Below are 20726 nucleotides of genomic sequence, written 5' to 3'. Positions count from 1 at the left end.
CGGATCTGGAGCCGCTATGGCTGCTGCTTCTTGCTTTCTTCTGCCATTCAACCGCATGCTACCAACTTGAGGCTATGAGCCTCGGATGATCTCCTTCTTCCCTCCGCCATGTCCGCAGCTGCCTGAGTTCCAAACTTTGCTCGTCAGAGGGACGTATCACGCGTCCGCCCCCGTTCACCTCCTGCTGTCACACTGCTCCGGGACTCCTGGGGCCAGAGCAATCTGCCTCACGCCTCAGCGCGAACCCTTCACAAATGCCCTGGTAGAGCTCAAGGACCAGTGGATCGAAGTTCATGGCGGTATCGGACGTACTTCTGCCGCCGCACTACGCACTGAAATCTTGTTTGTCGTCCTTGGTTTCGAGTTGGTGTATGGTCTGATCAGTATATGACAGCTACCCGCCTACGCTCGCACATCTGCGGCTAACGCTGTCTATGCTGCACGAGTACGATGATACAGTGCATCATCGGAAGACTACACTCGCAGTCGCGCCGACTTTGCTTGTCCTCCATGAGCTATCTGCGTACTTCACGGCCCAAGCAACCCAGGCAACGTAAGCCCAACCCGAGCTGACCACCGTTCGAATCCTAATAATGAGCAGCGTCTCTGCATATCTGTCCGCGGTATCTTCCGCATTGGCACTCACGGCGTCGTGGTCGCCTAAGAGGCAAGTCTCCGCGGCCTTCTCCTAGAGACGCCCCAAATTGACGACGACGGCGGTCCATTCATCGCAGCCCAACCATCTCCAAACTGGTGCTCTTCGACTCCGGCTTGAGCCAACTCAGGCTGCCCATCCTTCCACTGCTATCATTCGGCGATACAGGTGAGAACGAGCCGCGTCGCGGAACGCTGTCTGTGCTCCTGGAGCGGTACTTCGAGTGGAGAGTAGAGTTTCCTGACGGTCAGTGAGACAACGTTGAAGTGGACGCTGCTACTCAAATTGCGCTGATAGATCAAGAGAACGAGTCGGGCGACGTGCAGGATGACGAGTCAAAAGAGAAAGACCTCCTTGAGACCAAGTCTCTGCGTCTCTCGCGGTTAACGGGTAGAAGAGCCGAGAACGATGAGGAGGAGGGTGTGGTTTGGACGTGGGGGGAGTCCGTACAGGTCGGCGACGATGGTAGAAGATGGACGAATTTCTTGTGGGATGATTTCTGACAGTGTCGCCTGAGGCTATTAGTGTTGAGTGCTCCAGTACATAGACCTGCAGTCCAGCATGAGAAAGTGACTGTTTATGTTCGAAGTACGATGTGAGGGAGAGCACACAAGCCGAGAGGCATATGATTGTGATTGCCACGTGGGGCGCTCACTCCCTATTACTCGGAGTTAGACTGGCGCGCTGCTCGTCAATCCACTTGACCACAGCCGCGTACGTCTTGGCTCCAAAACGCGACCTGCCAGTCCCGACTCGCTGTCATGGAGTTCTTCAACGACGCGGGTGATGATCCGCTGAAGCCGACGCTATTCGAACTCGTCGCGCAGGAGCAGTTGAGAGACCTCCTACAGCCCGCACTCAAGTATGTGCTCTCGGTGAGCGGATATCGCTCCGTCCAATGTCCAATGGGGTGCTCAGGATGCACAGGTCTTCGCGCAATCGTATCCTCGCTACTTACTGCGAATAGTGAACAAGCATGAGGAGTTCTACGCGCTACTCATGTTCTTCGTCGAGAGGCACTACCTCCGCGCTCACGGTGAGTAACGACGCGTTGGTGCACCTGGAGATCTCTAAACGGAGGCATGCAGGCGCATCATTTGCGGAAAACTTCTACGGTCTGAAGAGAAGGCGGGTGCCACTGTTCAAGACCGAGCGTGCGAGGAGCGCAGTCGGCGGCGTTTTTCCAGAGGAGAAGCTACGGGACCGAGACATATGGCGGTCTCTACTATTCCTGGTGCGTCGCCTAGTTCCGATGCACGTTGGTGATGCAGGGGCTGGACACTCAGTTGCAGGTAGGACTTCCCTATGTGCGTGCGAAAGCGCAGGACTACTACGAAGAGCTGGGGGGCGGCCTCCAGACGGACCTCATTGAGGACACGCGACCCATCCCAGTAGATGAGGTGCGTGCGACTCAGGTTGACACTGTGTTGGAGGGTCGTCTGATCAGGAGCAGACATGGAAGGGGCGTTTGAAGCGAGCGTACAAAGCCGCGTACCCTTGGTTGAACACTTCCTTCGAGGTCTGGTTATTGGTCTACAACATCGCGTATCTTTTCGAGCGGACCCCGTATTACCGACCATGGTTATCTTGGGTGGGAGTGGATTTGCGTCGGGTGAGCGCAGAGGACCTGGTGAGTCTCATGGTCGATAGAGTACAGGAGCGTATCTGACAACGCGTTCAGCGCGCGGCGCAGGTTGCAGTCCGGACACCTCCCGCCCCCAAACCACGGGGCGTACTAGAGTCCCTCACACGAGTGCTGCGGAGGTCGCCGCGACTGTTGCTTGACTCGCTTAAGGTGCTCTTACCCACAGCCATATTCTTCATCAAGTTCCTGGAGTGGTGGTACTCGCCGTCGTCACCAGCACGGTCGTTGTCGACGTCCCCGCTCGGACCGGTCGTGCCGCCGCCGCGCCTGCATCCCCCACATCCACAAGGAATTAGAGTGGATGACGTTGAGTATGGGATGTGCCCGTTGTGCCGGAAACAGATCGCGAATGCGACCGCGTTCCCGTCTGGTTATGTCTTCTGCTATCGGTGCGCACACGACTGGGTGGAGAAGGACGGACGGTGTCCTGTGACGCTTGTGCGGACACGTATGTGGCAGCTGAGGAAGATCCTCGTGTGATCAGTAGTAGCGTATGGCTGTTCCTGTTGACGGTGGGCTGGGGACGGCTTCCAATATGATCTCAAGGATGGGACGCACGTTCGTAGCGCTTCCCGAGCGTCCGGAGGCGATCCGGCGGTCGGGTAGATAACCGAGATCCGGATCTGGCTTCCCTGCGTGCACGTGGGTCGGAATATGCAGGACATGTCGATGTGCGAGTAAACCCTTCCCCTTCGACTTTTGGGCCAATGGGGCCGCTACTTTCCCTGCACTCGAGTAAGAGCCCGCCTCCTGCGCCTGCTTTCATTCGATAAACCTGCGAGCAGCCTGCGCAGCCCCCTGCGCGAGTAATCCCTCCAGCCATGAAGGTTCTATAACCCCCGCCTCTCTCCTTAAAGTCTCGTGCTGAATACCTCGCGCTCTCTGCAGTTCGGCAAACAAATCCAGGCCGAGCAAGTGCCTGGATGGTCTGCATATTACTTGGACTATAAGGCCTTGAAGAAGATCATCTCTTCCCTTGCGGCGAATCGCCCGCCTGCTGAGGCTGCCGCTCTTGCGCCTCAGGACACTATCCGCGCGGGTGACATCCTATCTTCCGCCTCCCTTCCCCAGACAGCACTCGGAGCTGAGCGTTTAGTCTCTCAATGGGAAGAGCCACCATTATATGCGCCCCTGGGGCAGGATCATGATTGGGGCTCGAGCTTTCAAGCCCACAGGGCCGCATTCTTCTTCAAGCTAGAGCGAGAGCTAGAGAAGGTGCGCATATCCGTCCAATCACTCCCGGCACGCGTCCTTTAATGACTCCCGCATATGGCGGATTCTTGGGGTGCAGATCAACGCGTTCTATCTCGAGAAGGAGGCTGAACTTAAGCTGCGGCTCGAGACGCTGCTCTCCAAGCGGCGGGCTGCGGCTATGCACGTTCTTCCCGACGCTAGCGACGACGCGACAAAGAACCACGTCGAGTGGAGCGCGGTGGAGGAGGGTTTCAGGTTGCTGGAGCGGGACATCGGGAAACTGCAGGTAGATGGTCGCGCCTGTGCCACGCTATGCTCAATTTTATACATGTCTCTCGCCTTTTCCCTCTTCAGCAATTCGTTGAGATCAACGCTATGGGGTTTCGGAAAATCCTCAAGAAGTGGGACAAGCGTTCGCGATCGACCACCAAGGAGCTATATCTTGCGCGTCAGGTCGAGGTGCAGCCGGTATTCAACCGACAGGTATGTATGCATATATAACGACCTTCGCTTCTGCTCTACTAATCAAGTTCGTGCAGCTGATCTCCGAGTTGGCTGACACAGTCGCTGCTTGTCTGCTCGATCTCACCGATCTGTCCATCGGTCTCGGAAACGAGCTCACCGTGGCGGAGGATGTCATCCTGAGCCATCAGCTGAACATCGACCGCAGTGTGCAAATGGCGCCCTTCTATGACCTCGAGAGTAACCTCCGCAAGGCAGTCACTGACGGCGACAGGACTGTTGTTGCGGACCTCGTACGCTACTCAGACTCCCTCGTGCAGTCCCGCGAAGCACGTAATCATGTCACCCGCATCCTTTGGAAAGCGGTCATCGACGCACCTCAGGAGCTAGCCGACTTGATCCTCTCATCGACAGCCGGTCCGTTCGACTACACGTTCGTAGACGACATCAACGGCCGCACATGCCTGCATGAAGCCGCTATCGCGGGTCTACTCCGCCTCGTGGATCTCTGTCTTGCTGGAGGTGTCCAAAAGGACAAGACGGACGCTTACGGCCGCTCCGCGCTTCACTATGCCGCGATGCACGGACATGGCGTCGTATGCCAGAAGCTCATCCAAGTCGGACTTCCCTCTGACGTCGTCGATCTTGACAATTGCACGCCTCTGATATACGCCACCCTGAAAGGCTGCGTCATCTGCGTCCGAGCCCTTCTCGAGAGCGGAAGGGTCTCTGTACAGGACTATGGCTCCAACAGTGACTTGATGCCACTCACGCTCGCTGCGCGTTCCGGGCATCTGGATGTTGTTGAGCTCCTTCTGCAGTACGGTGCTCCGAGTTGCCAGAATACGAATGGAGAATACCCGATCCACCTCGCAGCGCAAGAGGGACACGCGGACGTATGCCGCATTCTTGCAAGCAAAGAGGGATGGGACGTTCCCGACAAATACAACGAATGGACACCACTCTTTCATGCCGCAAGGTTTGGTCGCGACTCCTGTTTGGCAGTCCTCCTTGAAGTTGGGAGCCGCATCGATATCACCGACGAAGCCGGGAACTCGCCCATGTACTATGCCGCGTGGTACGGTCACAGGGCCTGCGTTGCGCTGCTCGTCCAGGCGGCTGCTCAGGCCCACGCTGCTCAGGTTCCGAAGGCCCAAGAGTCACGCCTTACCGATACACAAAGATCGACGGGCACGGAGTCTGACATAGACGCGATCCCTTCGCTCTATCTCCCCCCACCCATGATGCCCTACCGCGTCTACGGACACAACTACCTGGACAAGGCAAGCCTCGTGCAGGTTACCATTGGTCACCTGTCATCGCATTACCAGGATCCCAGCGCGGATGGGCCTGCTGTGCGGCTGCGACACCCCCTGGCAGGACCCCAGTACGATGACCGGCACCTGCACGCCTCGCCTCTTCTGAAGCTTGTCATGACCGCTGCGCCTGTCACTACGTCCGCGCCGTACAGCGTGTCGCTCCCAATCCGCGACCAGAAGATCGTCTTCTCGTTCCAGGTCCCGTCGCCGAGCGCCCTCTCGCTGGAGTTCTCGCTATACCCAAACTTCGGCACCAAGACGATAGGCCGCGCTACAGCCCTTCCGCACCTGTTCCAGAACATCCAAAATAGCCAGCCCTTTACACTTCCCATCTTGGATCCCCGCTTGCATGTCATTGGAGAGGTGTGTCCCGTTGTATGCGTGGAGTAGTTCCGAGAGTTGATGCCTGCTGGCCGCCAAGGTGTCGTTTGAGGTTAACATCATCACGCCGTTCAGCGGCGTCAAACTCGAGATCGGAGGGGCTGTGGAGACGTACTGGAAGTCGCTAGCGATGCCTGTCCCAGGGGCAAGCAGCGCCAAACTTCTGTCTCCTCGGCCCCCACAACATGGAAGGGCCCTCGGGTCCGCACAGACGTCGCCGTCGAACCCGACGCTCGCGCAGGCCTCCGGGCACTCGCTAACGCATTCATCGGTTACCGGAAGCTATATCTACGTAACCGTCCAGGTCACTCGGGACCTGCACTCTGTCATATTCCCCGAATGGAGGTTACCGGACGCGAACTACGAGTTGGGCGTCGCGGATATAACGCTGTCGCAGTTCAAGGCATTGGCGTCCCGACTGGGCCGCGGGGCTCCAGCGCCCGATTCATCGTCGCCACCTTCCCTTTGGGCTAAGTGGATATCTTCCTCAATGATAACATTGCAGGAGTTACTGCGGGTACGTCTCACGAAGTCGATGTTCCCTGCCAAGCAATGCAGTCTCAGCTCACACACCGCTTCTTCAACCGCTCACTCGCCTCCCTGCCGCCCCTACAGCTTGTCCCCGCAATGTTCGGCATTTGCGTGGAGATCGCGTACCCGCCCATCCAGGTCCGAAGGCGCTTTTCGCTGCGAAACCAACTAGACCTCAACGACACGGTCAACTCCGTGTTACGCACCGTTTACGACATGTCGGCGCTAGAGGGGCAGATGGGTCGCCGGCCGGTGGTGTTTACGTCCTTTGCTCCGGATCTGTGCGCGGCTCTGAACTGGAAGCAGCCCAATTGTACGTCACCGCAGCCGCTTGCGGCTCGCACGCGCGCGTGCGCGCGTCAGTTAGACTATGGTTGAGAGCGTCGCGCTAACCGCGTTCGGCATCGCAGATCCTGTGTTCCTCGCCTCCCAGTGTGGGGACGCGAGCCGCGCGACACCCAGCGCTACCGCACTCAGCACGGACGACGCGCACGACCATCGGCTTTGGAGTCTGGATGCTGCTGTGGAGTTTGCTAAAATGAACAACTTGTTGGGTGTCCTGCTGGACGCCGGGTTGCTGGTGTGTGATTTTGTTGGACTGGCTGAGAAACGCCAAGCTAGTATGAGTCGTTCCTTTGCTAACGATAACATAGGCTCGAGTGCCCTCGCTCATACAGGGCGTGAAAGATTTTGGCCTGCTGGTGGGCACGTTCGGCCTTCCGGAGGACATCGAGAGGCTGCCCACATCAGCAGGTACGGAAGCAAGCGGCGTGGATGCCGCGTTGCAAGACGGCGTCTTGTTGTACTTCAGCAACAAACACAGGGGAATGCAAGAACTATGACCTATATTCGTCGCTCCGATCCGGACGGCGATATACGACTATGAAGAGTGCAGCGACAAATCTAAGGCTCACACTATTTTATTGGTATTACTAGACAATAATACGAACCTTCGTACTCTACAGTTCTTCCGAGGTCATGTCCATCACCACAACCCAGGTCCAGTGTGTCCATATTATAGCAGAACACGAGAGTGTAGCAGATTGTTTTATCTAGACAGAAGCATGATATAGGGAAGCGTACCGCCCATTACGACTGAGCAATTGCTCGTGCGTTCCAAACTCAATGATCGTCTATAAAACAACCGACGTCAGTACGACCACACACAATACGTAACCAGAACGTTCATGGCAGACGTACTCCATTCTCCATCATGGCTATTTTGTCAGCACGGCGAGCAGTAGCCAGCCTATGCGTTATGAATATGACGGTCTTTGTCCGGTCACCGTCCGGACTGCGCGAAATTTTCTCGATGGTGTCAAAGACATGCTTCTGGGCGTGGGCATCAAGAGAAGACGTCTGTGTGGAATGTGGTCGCGATGAGCTAGCAGCGTGGCGACGAGGAATGTCCGGTTCGCGGGAAACAAACGCGGAGGACGGCACCTACCGGCTCGTCGAAGACCAACAATTCGACTTCTGGACGCCGCGCACGCATGAACGCCCGCGAGATAGCTATTCGCTGCCACTACGCATGATTTCGGCGTCAGAATGATTTAGCGGGCACCAGAGTTCGTGAGAGCCTACCTCCCCACCGGAAAGCCCATGAGGCGTGTGCGACGCAGGACCGTCGCCGCAGCATGCTTCACAGCTACGATTGAGGCCATCCCCATCCAATCTTGTGCGGACGCCTTCAGGCAGTGAATGCACGAGGTCTGCCGCTCCGGCGAGCTCTATGGCCGTGCTGACAGCGTCGGCGCTGTCCATCTCGGGGACAAAACCAATACCAACGTTGCCTTTGACGGATGTACTGAATTTCGAGAAGCCTTGAAAGACTGCTGAGGCGTGGGCGTGGAAGTCGCGCGGGTCAAGCCGCTGGATATCCACGCCATTCACGCGTAGTGAACCGCTCTCGAAATCGTAGATGCGTAGAAGAACGTTCGCCAAGGTGGTCTTGCCTGAGTGGCACATGGTTAATAGTGTCTGAACCTCCAAAATAGCGTTGAGAGTCGTACCTGAGCCATTATAGCCTACTATAGCCAGTGTTTCGCCAGCCTCAACAGTCAACGTGATGTTGTGGAGCGCAGGGACTCTGCTCCCGGGGTAACTGAAGCTGAGGTTCCTGTCATAGATATTAGCCACAGCGTATGGTCCGACGGCTGGCCCCGATGCTCACTGGGCGTCGATGGCCATTCCCACGCCTGAAGGGCTGTACGGGATTGCTTTTTGCGCGTCGGGTTGAAGCCGGGGCTTCAACGCCGTCGCAGCACAAAACGCCCCCATCAGAAAGACTCCTTGAAACGCCATGCGCAGGGTACGGAGGAGCGCCTCGGCCGTCAATAATAGACTTTGCAATGTACTGCGGTAGAGTGTGAAAGTTCCAACGGACGTGGACGACGAGCTGAGGACGAGTAGCAGGGGCACCTATCCATTTTGTTAGCTGTGCGACTGCTACAAACCGTGAGCCACAAACATTATGGAAAGCCGAGAACATGCCGTTGAGATACACCCGCGAAAGGGGACGGAACGAGAGGTTATTGTCACCGCCGTGGTGCCGTCGTTCGAGGCCAAGGAGCGATTTCCGAGCGCGGGACCACGATTTCAGTATCCATGGGCCGAGGTCGAAGAGAAGGATCTCTGGACGGTGAGCGTCGCTGTGAGCGAGTCCGCGCATGGCTTCCTGCTTTGCTGCCAGTTGCCCTCCAAGCTGACCGTTAGGACAATCCCAATTGTCATGTCCATAGGTAAGCCAAGAGAGCATAGACGGAAGTACCGTCACTGCGACAGAAAGGAAAACTATAGAAAGGGGCGTGCCGCCGAAAGTCAACGAGGACAGGACCCAAAGATGAGTCAAAACTTCGGAGACAAGCGTCAGAAGACGCATCGCGTCGAAAGGGGAGAAGACACCGAAGGCCGAAAACCCGTTGAAAGAGCGGACGAACGTATCAGACTCCTGCAGGAGGTCGCGAACCAGCGGGTCAGAAAGTGTCGGCACGTCTAGCCGTAGCCTCTGCTCCAGTTGCCTTCGTTCGACGAGGAAGCGAGCCGAATTGTGCACGATATTTTCATTCGAAGTTCTGTATCGGAACTATTAGCCTGCCCCCTATTAGCCCGCGGAGACGATGACGCACGCAATATTGTCTATGGCGGCTTCTACACTCATGCGGACAAGTTCCATTGTGCCTTGATGTAGTACGTGTGAGAGCGTGAAGTTACCGGAGGTCATATTGCGTTGAAGCTATGTTGACTATGAGACAAATATCAAGCCTAGGAGACTAGCAGGTACGGACCTCGTCTATCATGACAGCCTGTGAGTAACCACGGAAGGCGGGAAAAATTCCTCGTACGACATCAAGTGTCACCATGAGAGATATTCTAAACGGGTGGGCATCCCATAAGCAAGAAAGTAATTCGGGGGCGCAACGTTTTGACAGGGTGCAGGCGAGTGCGAGGTTCTGAAGAGAGAAGGGACGTTGTGCAGCTGGAGGGAGATGCTCCGTGCCATTTTCTGCGATACGTCGCGATGCTAACCAAACTGCGTATAGATCGGGGGACTCTTCCAAGGCGTCTCTCTTGACGCGCTCGCGGGAGGTGGGAGGCTTTAAAGGGGCGTCGTGAGGGCAGCCCGGAAGATTCCTTACGACAGAAGAAGCTAGATGGATGACATCAGAAAAGAGAGAGCTGGGCGGGAGAGGCATGCCGACCAAACGGGAGAAAGTCCAAATGGCCAGAATGACCGGGCTTTATACAGAGGCTTCAAAACGCCCCGGGATGGAGCTCCTCCCGTCCACGTCAAGAGCGTTATTGTCTAGGTGTGAGATTGGATCGTCAGCGCTCTCATTTGCTCGCGAGCGGAAGGCATTTTATGGGAAGCCCGTACCGAGAGCGAGCGGCCGGACCAGTTTGTGACGTTTAGGCAGTGTGACTGTTTGGTAAGGCGCCAGACGTCTTTGGCGGAGGATGATAGGCAAAGCGCGAGATGAAGTCCTGCCCGCTCACCGTCTCCAGGCCTGCCGCAATGGGCAGGATTGCTTTGCAAGCTTGGAGATGTTTCGGACGGAACAGCAGCCACCTTTCACATGGCCTCGCTTGGCGAACCTGATGTGCACCGGGGACCTGCCGCGGGGCTTTGTGCTTTCCTTTTCGGGGCCCTCGAATGGAGATGGCCACATCCGACCGCTGCGGGTGTATCAGCACGCGGATCGTGTATATTTTCCATCATGCCCGCCCCGCGGGCTCCCGGGTCAGTACCGCACGTCGAGCAGTGGTGTTTCTATGGTCACATTTGGTGTTTATTCTGCCGATTTGTAGGTCCGAATGTATCCACTCATCCCCGGGAGATCTCAGGAAATCTCTCGTTGCTCACAAGGTCATCACAGAGGTCAGCAGCAGGCGATAGCCAAAGCAGTGGCATGCGAGTAGCGATGGGTGAATCCTAACAGTTCTCACCTCGGCAACTCTCCATCGAACGCTAGCAGCTACTTCGCCATGACGGCTACACGCGCGCATATATGTGCATTTTTGACCGTGCCTGGGTTCTCAGTGTGAGAAGACGGCTCGTGTTGATGAGCCCGGGGACTATGCGTTTAAGCTCGCCAGGTATGCATGGAACAGGCCGGGGGCCCGGACGGGGCAGATATGGTGGAGGATGTTTGGGGACGGAGGAGCGGACCAACTTGGTAAGGCAAAGTTGGGCGTCTAAACGTCCGTGACGGATCTCCGCACCGTACCACCGCCGCTTTGGGCTGCATCTGCTAAACTTTTTGTCTGCTCTTACCGTCATGTCTCTCGATGACCCTGCGAGCCAAAGCCAGCTTTCGGAGAGCCTCCGGAAGGTCAAGCTGCAGCAAGACTCGCAGGATGCTATCGCCGAGGAGCCGGAGGCTCACGACCATGATGGGGTAGGGGGATCATCGTCGCAGCGTCATGTGGGTCCGACGCACAGGCTTGAAGGCTACGGCTTCCGCCCTCCATCTGGAATAACAACGCCTCTGTATACTTCCAAGGCCGCAGGCAAGGTGGGAAGTCCTCTGCCGGATGCGAATGGTCTTGGATGGCCCGGTAAGTTCACTAATCTCTTGCCGTGCTACGGCTATCGGGACGAACTGACATTCCCTACCGGACTGCGAAGCAAAGTCTACCCACCTGCGTTTGAATGCAACCCCAGAGGAACGTGCGGAACGCGAAAAGAAGCTCTCGGCCGCAGTACGCACAATTCTGGAATGTATCGGAGAGGATCCTGACAGGGAAGGGCTGCTCAAAACCCCCGATCGTTATGCGAAGGCCCTCCTCTGGATGACTCGGGGCTATGAGGAACGTCTAGCAGGTTAGTCAAGATCACATATTCTGCCGCTCTGCTCGCGTCGGATTTCGTCTTACTAGTTCACTAGACATCATAAACGATGCCGTCTTCGAAGAGGACCACGAAGAAATGGTGCTTGTTCGCGACATTGATATTTCTAGCCTGTGCGAACATCACCTTGTTCCATTTACGGGCAAGGTGAGTTTCTATGTCTCCCGGCCCCGCAGCTGCAGAAGCTTTCTCACTATGTGCAGATTGCGATAGCCTACATTCCGAACAAACTGGTGCTCGGCCTTTCTAAACTCGCTCGCATTGCCGAGACTTTCAGCCGCCGGCTGCAGGTCCAGGAACGACTGACGAAGCAGGTCGCGCTCGCTGTCCAAGAAGCGATCCGTCCTCGCGGCGTCGCTGTCGTAATGGAGGCGACGTGAGTTCCCCCTCAATTTCACGCCCATCCTCCGATTGCAGACTGACCAGCTTTCACTCCTCACAGGCATATGTGCATGACGATGCGTGGCGTTCAGAAGCCGGGCGCAGTGACCGTGACGTCCTGCATGCTTGGGTGCTTCCGCACGCAACAGAAGACTCGTGAGGAGTTCCTCACACTTATCAAGGGCCGGTAACGGGCTCTCTGGCATCTATTCATCCATATATACTTGGCATTTCCAGAATGTGTCGATTCAACTCGCCTCGGGGCAGTTCGACTGTAATCTCGGACCTACCACATCTCGGACCTACACATAATAGTCCTTCCACCACACTTTCCCCATGCATTGTTTCCAACGCCACTTTCCCCCCACCCCAATCGGAAGAGCATCTTGATCCAACATCGATGCCGCACTAATGCAATTCAACTTGTAGCATAGCATGTAACTTCACCCACATTTGTAATGTGCTTCAACCAGGAGCTTCAAAACGTGACATGTAGAGATGAGAACAGTTGCCTCTTGAATAGGATGGGTGCACACCCTTGTGTGAAAGGGTAGATAGATTGAACACTGGAATGATCCCAAGGAGATTTTCGGGAGGAAAGCATCGAGTGGAGAGAAAGTACAGTAACAATGCGCGATAGCGATGTATGCTACACGGAGTAATCTAGCGTCGCGACTAGTCCTTGCGGGCCGCCCGAGCCTTGTCTGCGGCTTGGGGATCGATTGGAAGCACCCGCTTTGCCAAACCGCCACTGGAAGTAGTATTGTAACGATCGCGAATGAGACGGGGGCGCTTTGGAGCTTGGGCAGTAGGTTCGATGATCCCCGTCGTCTCAGGCGCGTCCCTCTCACGGTCTGCAAAACGCGTGGTGGTCAGCAGCTAGTTCCTGCACAATGCATGGTCAAGAGGAGTAAAAGACTTACCAGATACCGTGCGCTTTCTGCCACCATCGCGATCATCGTCTTGCTTCCTGTCACCGGAGGACACTGAAGGGTTTGGTGGCAGCCCACGAGACGAGTCCCTGTCAACCGGCGCAGCAGAGATACGTGAACGTAGGCTACCGCCCTGGCTTGGCTCCTGCAAGCCTCCGTTGGCAGTTGGAGGAGCATGTGGGGGTTGGTCGCGCTTCCAATCCCGGTCACGACCGTCTTTGCGGGATCCATCTCCACTCGTCATTGCACGAGGTGCAGATGGAGTCGAAGGGGGCAACGCCTTAGCGGAAGCAGGTCCTTCTAGTATCCGCTTGTCGCCCAGCTGCAGGAGAGACGTGAATGAGACTAATCTCGGCGAAAGTGGCCCGAGACCTTACCTTCGTGTCGATTGATAAGCTCTTGCCCTCTCCGTCTCCCCCGTCTCGATCCTTTCGACGACGGTCGGAATCACGCCCACCTCGCTCGTGACCATCCTTTTCGGACGAGCGACGGCTGCGGTCTTCGTGATGGCTATCTTTTCGAGACGAACGCTTAGAAGAGCGGTCCGCCTTTCGTTTAGTAAATGAGCAAACCCAGGTTGACCACCGGCAGTGAATATGACTCACCTCGTCGTCACCGCCACGGCGCCGCTTCCCAAGAGACTCATCACCACGATGGCGGCCACCAGTCTCAGGTCTACTCGGCAGTCCGCGTTCATCAGCACCAGGAGTGGTCGGAAGCGCAGCTGCTGACCCTCGCCCTGTCTCGCGCTCCTTGCGACTCTCGCGGTCTCGATCCTTCTCGTCTCGGCGATGGCGGTCGCGGTCTCGGTCACGATCCCGTTCACGCTCCCTGTGACTACCATCTCGGTCGCGTTCCCTATCACGTTCGCGCTTTTCCTCGCGGTCGCGGTGCTCACGATCGCGGTCCCTCCTGTCGCGCTCACCATGCCTATCTCGTCCCCTGTCCCTATCGCGCTCACCATCTTTATCTCGGTCTTCGCGACCCGCTCTGCGCTCGCTACGGATGCTTTCCCGACGCGAAACTTCACGTCCCTCTGGACGGGGCTCACGCTCGGAACGCTTATCATCACCCTTGTCTCCTCGAGCCGATCGGCGATCCCCGCTCGCTCTTGACTCCGAGCTTGGGTTTCTTGTACCAGGCCGGCTCGAAGGTGAAGGCGACCTGCGGCGTGGCGAAGGAGCAGGGGCTTGCGAACGCGGCTCCGTGGGAGGCTGAGTGTCGCTTCTCTCAGTTCGTGATTGCTTCGCAGTCTCTCGGAGCTCTTGCGCAGACAGCGTTTGACTAGGTTTGGAGGGAGGTGGCATGATCTGTGGTGGCTCTGGACGCCCTCCCTGGAAATCGAGATTACTGAGAGAGCCCCTAGGCGAACTTGGGATTGGCCTGCCAGCAGCGGCCCGGACTGCCGCTGGTTGACTGGGTGTGGGGGGACGAGAGATGCGCACGGGTTCGCTGAAAGAAGTCGCAATAGGCGCAACACCTTTGGATGCGTTGGAGACGGTCATATCATTGTGCGAGGCTGAATGCGGTATTGGTTGATCGACATCCATGGCATCTCCCTGGGGAGTAGTCTTCGCTTCTGCCGCCGGCTTGCCATCGGCCGCAATTTTCGGTTCAGGTCTGACCCTCTTGACAACTTCTGGACGCGGAACACTGTAACAAAAGAAAATATACGTGACTGCACGAGACAACCTCAAGCGCACTGCATACCTGTCGAGTGCCAGCTTTGTGGATGTCGGAGTCCCGCTTCGGTCTGGGGCAGCAGACGAAGCTGTGTTTGCAGTCTGCGCGACATGTGCCTTGGGACCTGATGGCGCGGAAGAGAGAGCTGGCCTGCGTTGATCCGCAGCTGCCTGGCTGGCAGGGGCAGTTGGGGTGCCATTGCGAGGCTTCTCGGGCTGCGAGGGTGGAACTGGAGTTCTTGAGGCCGGCGGAGCAGGCTTCGAATTTTATCAGCATCGCTGTAGACATTCAGGGGGCCACGGCTCACCTTTGAGGGAGCTGCCCAAATAGGCTCTCGCTTCTTCAGACTTGCGTAGTAGCTGTAGTGCTAGGTCAGAACACACATCAGCCCTGAGTATATAGGAGGAAGGCATACGCTCGACCAAGGATTTTGAGATCCCCTCGTTCCTCCTTCTCCAGGAACTTTTCAATGGCTCTACTTATGTTCAGGCCACTGAACTCGGAAATGGAAGCGATCGGGAACACCGGCAAAATCTCCTTCAGAAGGATGATCGTGTTGTACACGTGCATGAACTCGCCCGACTCGATGGACTCCGTCAGACACTGCAACGACATCACTACACAGCTGAAAGTGGGCACAATGATCCAATTCGCACCTTGCAGAGCTTACGGTGCCACTTCTTGACGACCGTCTTGAAATCGCTCCACTTGATCAAATCCTCCTGCGCGATGACCGACTTTGACGTCCAACGGCGTTGCAGACCAGGCAACAGGGCGACTGCTCCACCACTCTTCGTCCGGTTCTCTTGCGTGAACAGTTGCTCGTCTTGGGACCACTTCTGTATGTCCGTCAAAACCCCAAGCAAGAACCGACCTTGTCGTCCACCATCAATATAGGTACAGAGCAGACCGTTCAGCGCCACATACCATAGTTACGAGCTTCATATTCGCTGCAAGAGAAGATAACGACCTTGATGTGCTCTCCAAGAATCTAGCATGTATCGCTTAGTGTGACAACGACTAGATCACGGAAGACAGCTCAACGAACCTTGTCGTAGGTCTGGAGTGTCGAAAAGCCAGGAGTACCCTGCAAGTGCATGACCTTGATAAACTGGGCACAAAAGTCGGCATCCATAGGCGAGATTAAGCATCGTGGTTGAATACAGTATTCAATGATGCAGGCGGCGAGGGTAATAGCTTTGGGATCTGGGCGCTCATGTTCAGCTCACGCCTTCGCAGGCCCAAAATGAACTCACTGTGTGCGAACCAATGGTGCTTCTCACGGGCAAGGCGCTTGATGGTAAATGCACGATTCGCAGTCTGCTCCTTGAACTCCTGACTTAGCGCAGACACGACAGCATTGATCCTATTCCGCCGATCTCGGTAGGTGTTGGCGGTCATGCGCTTAGCACGATCTGCGGAGCGGTCCGCCTGATTGTAATTGGAGTCCTCGGCACGACTCAAAGTGCGCAACGCCGTGCATTCTTCGTCATACCTTGCAGCCGGGGGAGAGAGGTCATAAGTAGATAGCTGCCAGAACGTCAGGTAGAAGGCGGGCCTAATGAGAGCATTAGGTTTGACGCTACTATTATATCTGCTTAGCGCACACACCCAATGATCTCTGATGCAGGAGCGGGGGCCATCTTCTTCACATCCTCGAACAGGGGCTGGAGCTCAGGAAGCCATGGTGTCTGTTCGTAATAAGTCAATGCACTTATGCAGACCATTGAAAGACTTTACATACCTCAGGAGGCGTAGCAATCTTCTCCATCGACTCCATCATGACATCACCAGAGGGAGAATCTGAAATTGGTGGTTTGGCCTCCGCAGGCACGTCGCCATTTGTGGTGCCATCCGCGCCGGGATGAGGAGAGGCCACGCGCGACGCGGTGGCATTTGGCTCACGCTTCGCTGTCAGGAGAGCAGCTTTCAGTCGCTTCTCCGCTTCCTCGCTCGCCACGCGCTCTTTCTCCTGCAAAGCAAGGGCGGCAGCCTGAGGTACATCAGTCATGAGCCTATGACATATACATATGGACGACTCACAAGCAACTTTCCGTGGAGGATCGGCCTGTAGATCTGCATGCAGATAGGCGGGCAGATGCCATACTTCTCGTTCAGCTCGGCAAGAGGAGGTACGACCTTCGTGGCATAGTCTTCAGGGCTAATGACGGTCGGCGTTGTAAGCAGCTCCAAGTATTGCAGCAGGACGCCGTGCGTCTGACGGAGACGTCAGCGGTTAGGCCATAGGCAGAAACATAGTATACATACTGTGTCGAACAGACTAGCGAGAGACTTGAGATGAGCGTCAGGCGCTCGGTAAACGCATGATTGCCGTTGCTGAGCAACTTGGACGAGTAGAGGAAGCGCGAGCGAGGAGTCGAGGAGTGCCTTGCCCAGACGGTGCGGTCCCTTGTACGTCGCATCTCCGGGGTCGAGCCGTGCACCGCGCGTACTTGAAGCGACGGCCTCTATCCGCAAGGTTGGTCCTCCGGCCATAGCAGCGATCTGAGAATCCGATAGACTGGGGAGTGGCTCGATGCCCGCCATTTTCCAAATGAGTTCGCGGAACACCACAATCTCCGTTGTCTGCCCGTTCTGCAACTGGTGCACGACGTAAGTGAGGAGCGGCGTTAGATCAGCGCTGTATCGGCGGAACAGCATGCCGGTAAACGAGGCAAGACCTGAAGTGACGGTGAGTCAAAGGCAGCAGATACCACATACTGGCGACGTACTCTGTAGCCAATCGGATATGTTGACACCGTCATCCTTCACCCTCTCTTTGTTGGGATTGGCGAAGGCGTCCAGAATGATGTACACGAGCACGTCGAAACCCATGAGCGTCACATAATTCAGTGACTGAATCACGACCCCAGCTAAGTTGTCGTAGGCCATGACCTGATTGACAGCATTGGTGAAGAAGATGCACGGATTGGAATACGCGAGCTTCGCGACAGCGCCGGATAGGGTATCGATGGTGTTGTGTGAGAGACGGCGAAGGATACCCTTGGCTTCCCTGTCCGTTTGCACTTGTCGTACACGGAGCTCCGGGTGCGACTTGTAAGTGCTCGTTTTCCACTCCCCGTATAGTTGCCAACGAAGGGTGATCTCGAACTGTCGCAAGACGTTCCACACGTCCACCGTGCAGACAGCATTCCCGCGGATCAGTGGTAGCGCAGGAAGGATATATCGACGCAGGAGCTTGAACCAAAAGACCATAACGGGGTGCGATGGATCCGGGGTTCCTACGGGTCTCTTGGTCTCTGGTTCCACCTCGACCTGAGGGTATTTCTGTGAGATGTCGTAAAATGACGCTGAGGGAAGGGTGGACTCACGGTAGTCGTGATGTGCTGCCGCCCAACTCGGAGGAGCTTCGTAAGGAAAGATGTGTCACGGGATATGTGCAGCCCAATGAAGCACATCAACGGTTCCAACACGTCCACGAGATCATCGAAAGAAGAACATGTAGGCACACGCTCGACCCAATCTGGGAAGAAGAACACGAATTCTACCGTGCTGGTACTCGGCGGGGTGGGCGCAACCAGTGTCAATTGCGGTCTGCGTTCCGGCGCTGGGACTACACCCGTGGCGCCGTACCGAGCGCGAGGCTTCATGAAACTCGCAGACTTGTTTCTCGGCGGTAAATTCGAGTCAAACAACGGAGCAATCGAATGCTTCAGCACACGAAGCATCAGATCTGCGAGCTCGGGGTACGCATCGACCATCCAAGGGAATTTGGACAGAATGGAGATTGCGGGACGCAGAGCACCCACAGAAAGCAACGCATTCAAAAGTCCTAGCTTCTGATTTGGCGCTACCTTCTCTACTACCTCTTCCTTCGGTTCTGGAGCTGTGGGACGTGCCTTTGTGCTCGAGGGCCCGCTCGACTCGAGAGGAGCTGCCATCGCGAGCTGACTGACCTTGGCTCCAGCAATGCGGTTCTCGACATTGGTCAAGTATGCCTTGTGGAGGTCGCCCATGCTCTCATCTGCAGGACCTATCTAGATGCAATTTCAATGTAAGCGTTCGTGTTTGGTGGTCCATGACAGACCAGACGTACATGTGGGTACAGATCCTCCAACGCCAAGAAGCCTTCACGGATGAGTATCGCTGCCATCAGGTACAAATTCTGAGGGGGTTTCTCCATGACATCCGGTGACTAGCACAATAGTCAGTTACACCTCCCACCCTTGCTCGTTGTACTGACGAACCTGATAGTATGTGAACTTGAACCCCAGGACCTGGGCCAAAACCCGACTGGTGTTGTCACCACTGTCGTTCAACTGAACGCCTGATCGTTCCTCCGCGATCTTGAGGACTTCCGTAAGGCTCTTGTCTTTGTACTGACTGAGATCGGGTTCGACGGCCATATCTTCTTGTTTGATGGCACGGCGCGTCTTAGAGCCCCATGGAGAGAATGATAGCAGCGACAGGAAGAAGCTGTGATGCGTGGCGAGATGAACAGAAAAGACATCAAGTATGATATCTAGGGCGCGGTTGGGGTCCAGATCGAAATAGCCAATGAGGCCCAGGGCACGCTCCCATGTGGGCCGAGCGCGAGCCTCGATTGCCTCAATGGGCTCGGAAGGGTACCCGGTTGACGGCGAATGGGAGGGACCAAGGCTACTCGTCAGTTCTGTGGTCAACTTGCTGTAACCTTCCGACTGCTCTCGGAGTAAGTTGAACTTGTTCTGCTTGTAGCTGTCGTCTAGAGTCAGAGCTTGCGAGGGTGGGGAGAAGGCGAGGGCTCACAATAGGCCGGTCCGCGTCCGGATTTCCTTCCGTTCGAATGCCAGCTTGTCTCCAACCAGACCGACGCTTGCGACTAGCCCCAGGTCGAGCCTCTCCCGGCAAATGGTGGGGTCAAGTACGCCGATAACCTGGATGTATGCAGTTAGCAAGGAGTGGTACAGAATCGAGAAGATGGGTAACGAGAGGCGTGCAGGCATCCACTGTAGTAGAGAGGGAAGCAAGGTTGCCCATGTGCGAACCGGGACAACAGGTCAGACGGTGCGTCTGCACAAGAACATTTTGTGTGGTCTTGCTAAATCCCATATCACGGAAGGCAAGGCAAAATATAACGGATTCAACCTGCCTATCACTGCTGCGGTGAACGCATACGACAGTCCGTTTAGTATCGTGATGCGCACTACTTGCAGGGTAGGCCCCACTCACTTCAATGAGACCAGCATCAACGGCTCGGACGTTCGACTCGAACCATGGCTATTGAAAACTGGTTTTAAAGGAAGAGTTTGAGAAGTACGAATAGACACGAGTCTGCGGCCCAAACCACTCATGACGAATCCAATTCTCTCTAGGTTCCAAGGGTGCCAGATATGATCGCAGAAGATACATGACACCTACCAGGAGCCTTCTCACGACTGCCACCAGGGTTTCCTTGTCTGACTCTGCATTACTCCTGGCCTTCACCGCCTGTGCCACGGTAGCCGCAGATAGCGAGCCCTGTTCAGCGGTGGTCGCCGTGCCCTTCGCGTCTCCAAGGATCTCCTCGAGCTCCGAGTCGATGGCCCATATGATGTCCACCAGTATCTCTCCGAAGGCGACGACATTAGGGTTGTTCTCCGAACCGGCGGACGTAGAGGGCAGGTGGTCGATCACGGAACGGACGAAGGCAATGACGTCGTTCACCGACAGCGACTTTTTGGGAGACCAGGAGAGAAGAGTAGCGGACAGTAACGCGTGGTACGCCGTCGTTAGCGCAGCATTACAGTCGGGATCGTGTGGGTTAGAATGAGGACGAGCAAGGAGGTTGCGACTGTCGCCACGATGTCAATGAATTGAGAATGAACATATGCAGACGATCCGCGACGCACCATTCCGTGCTGCCTCCGCTCTCCCAGTTGTCCAAGCATTCCTGCGTCGACTCAAGGATATCCATGCGACGCTAGACCGTAGGCAGAGCCAATAAGAGACCGAAATCGAGAAGATGAGACTGTGTACGGAAGCAGCCACCACGCTTCGCCACACCGGGTCGCCCTCAGGCGGCTGTTTTGCTATGTTTGGCCGCCGCCTCTGGCGCCGCTCTGCGGCGCCGATACAGGCGCGCAAAGGTGGATCATGTGTCTGTACGGCCAGTGCCTGCACACTCGCCGAGCTCAGTCAACACATTTCAGCGACGTATTGCAAGCTCCAACAGAGCCCGGCTAGATGAAAATCTGATCATCTACGCATATCT

General features: G+C 56.1%; 7 protein-coding genes across 7 annotated transcripts; 5 read left to right on the top strand and 2 right to left on the bottom strand.

Moving 5' to 3' along the window:
* Positions 1 to 85: 85 nt before the first annotated feature.
* On the top strand, positions 86 to 391 carry DICSQDRAFT_61140 (uncharacterized protein; the record flags this gene model as incomplete). The annotated part of the gene is made up of 1 exon (XM_007366066.1): positions 86 to 391. The coding sequence occupies one exon, from the start codon at positions 86 to 88 to the stop codon at positions 389 to 391; it is 306 nt and encodes a 101-aa protein (XP_007366128.1).
* Positions 392 to 1416: 1025 nt separating this feature from the next.
* On the top strand, positions 1417 to 2780 carry DICSQDRAFT_60738 (uncharacterized protein; the record flags this gene model as incomplete). Its single annotated transcript, XM_007366065.1, has 6 exons — positions 1417 to 1530; positions 1583 to 1691; positions 1744 to 1889; positions 1948 to 2070; positions 2103 to 2285; positions 2337 to 2780. The coding sequence occupies 6 exons, from the start codon at positions 1417 to 1419 to the stop codon at positions 2778 to 2780; spliced, it is 1119 nt and encodes a 372-aa protein (XP_007366127.1).
* Positions 2781 to 3407: 627 nt separating this feature from the next.
* DICSQDRAFT_60763 (uncharacterized protein) lies at positions 3408 to 4053 on the top strand (the record flags this gene model as incomplete). The annotated part of the gene is made up of 2 exons (XM_007366064.1): positions 3408 to 3515; positions 3592 to 4053. Coding segments are annotated over 2 exons (570 nt in total), but the record flags the coding sequence as incomplete, so codon positions are not given.
* Positions 4054 to 5017: 964 nt separating this feature from the next.
* On the top strand, positions 5018 to 7073 carry DICSQDRAFT_61026 (uncharacterized protein; the record flags this gene model as incomplete). The annotated part of the gene is made up of 4 exons (XM_007366063.1): positions 5018 to 5650; positions 5709 to 6173; positions 6272 to 6500; positions 6598 to 7073. 4 exons carry the CDS (start codon positions 5018 to 5020, stop codon positions 7071 to 7073), a joined length of 1803 nt encoding a protein of 600 aa, XP_007366125.1.
* Positions 7074 to 7239: 166 nt separating this feature from the next.
* DICSQDRAFT_61303 (P-loop containing nucleoside triphosphate hydrolase protein) lies at positions 7240 to 9882 on the bottom strand (the record flags this gene model as incomplete). Its single annotated transcript, XM_007366062.1, has 9 exons — positions 7240 to 7320; positions 7388 to 7546; positions 7635 to 7712; positions 7772 to 8142; positions 8200 to 8306; positions 8361 to 8608; positions 8658 to 9261; positions 9316 to 9422; positions 9475 to 9882. 9 exons carry the CDS (start codon positions 9880 to 9882, stop codon positions 7240 to 7242), a joined length of 2163 nt encoding a protein of 720 aa, XP_007366124.1.
* Positions 9883 to 11199: 1317 nt separating this feature from the next.
* DICSQDRAFT_32203 (GTP cyclohydrolase I) lies at positions 11200 to 12109 on the top strand (the record flags this gene model as incomplete). Its single annotated transcript, XM_007366061.2, has 5 exons — positions 11200 to 11245; positions 11316 to 11510; positions 11575 to 11684; positions 11741 to 11913; positions 11980 to 12109. Coding segments are annotated over 5 exons (654 nt in total), but the record flags the coding sequence as incomplete, so codon positions are not given.
* Positions 12110 to 12593: 484 nt separating this feature from the next.
* On the bottom strand, positions 12594 to 20429 carry DICSQDRAFT_170448 (uncharacterized protein; the record flags this gene model as incomplete). Its single annotated transcript, XM_007366060.1, has 22 exons — positions 12594 to 12772; positions 12842 to 13172; positions 13228 to 13398; positions 13456 to 14503; positions 14561 to 14790; positions 14841 to 14892; positions 14949 to 15136; positions 15190 to 15407; positions 15461 to 15524; positions 15582 to 15739; positions 15790 to 16091; positions 16145 to 16224; positions 16278 to 16526; positions 16577 to 16750; positions 16802 to 17214; positions 17266 to 17809; positions 17866 to 18531; positions 18591 to 18689; positions 18742 to 19231; positions 19283 to 19410; positions 19895 to 20306; positions 20365 to 20429. 22 exons carry the CDS (start codon positions 20427 to 20429, stop codon positions 12594 to 12596), a joined length of 6261 nt encoding a protein of 2086 aa, XP_007366122.1.
* Between the last annotated feature and the right edge of the window lie 297 nt (positions 20430 to 20726).

This window comes from Dichomitus squalens, assembly GCF_000275845.1.
Source record: "Dichomitus squalens LYAD-421 SS1 unplaced genomic scaffold DICSQscaffold_15, whole genome shotgun sequence".
NCBI lineage: Eukaryota > Fungi > Basidiomycota > Agaricomycetes > Polyporales > Polyporaceae > Dichomitus > Dichomitus squalens.
The sequence above is the reverse complement of the archived record's forward strand: the minus strand, read 5'-3'. Positions and strand labels throughout refer to the sequence as shown.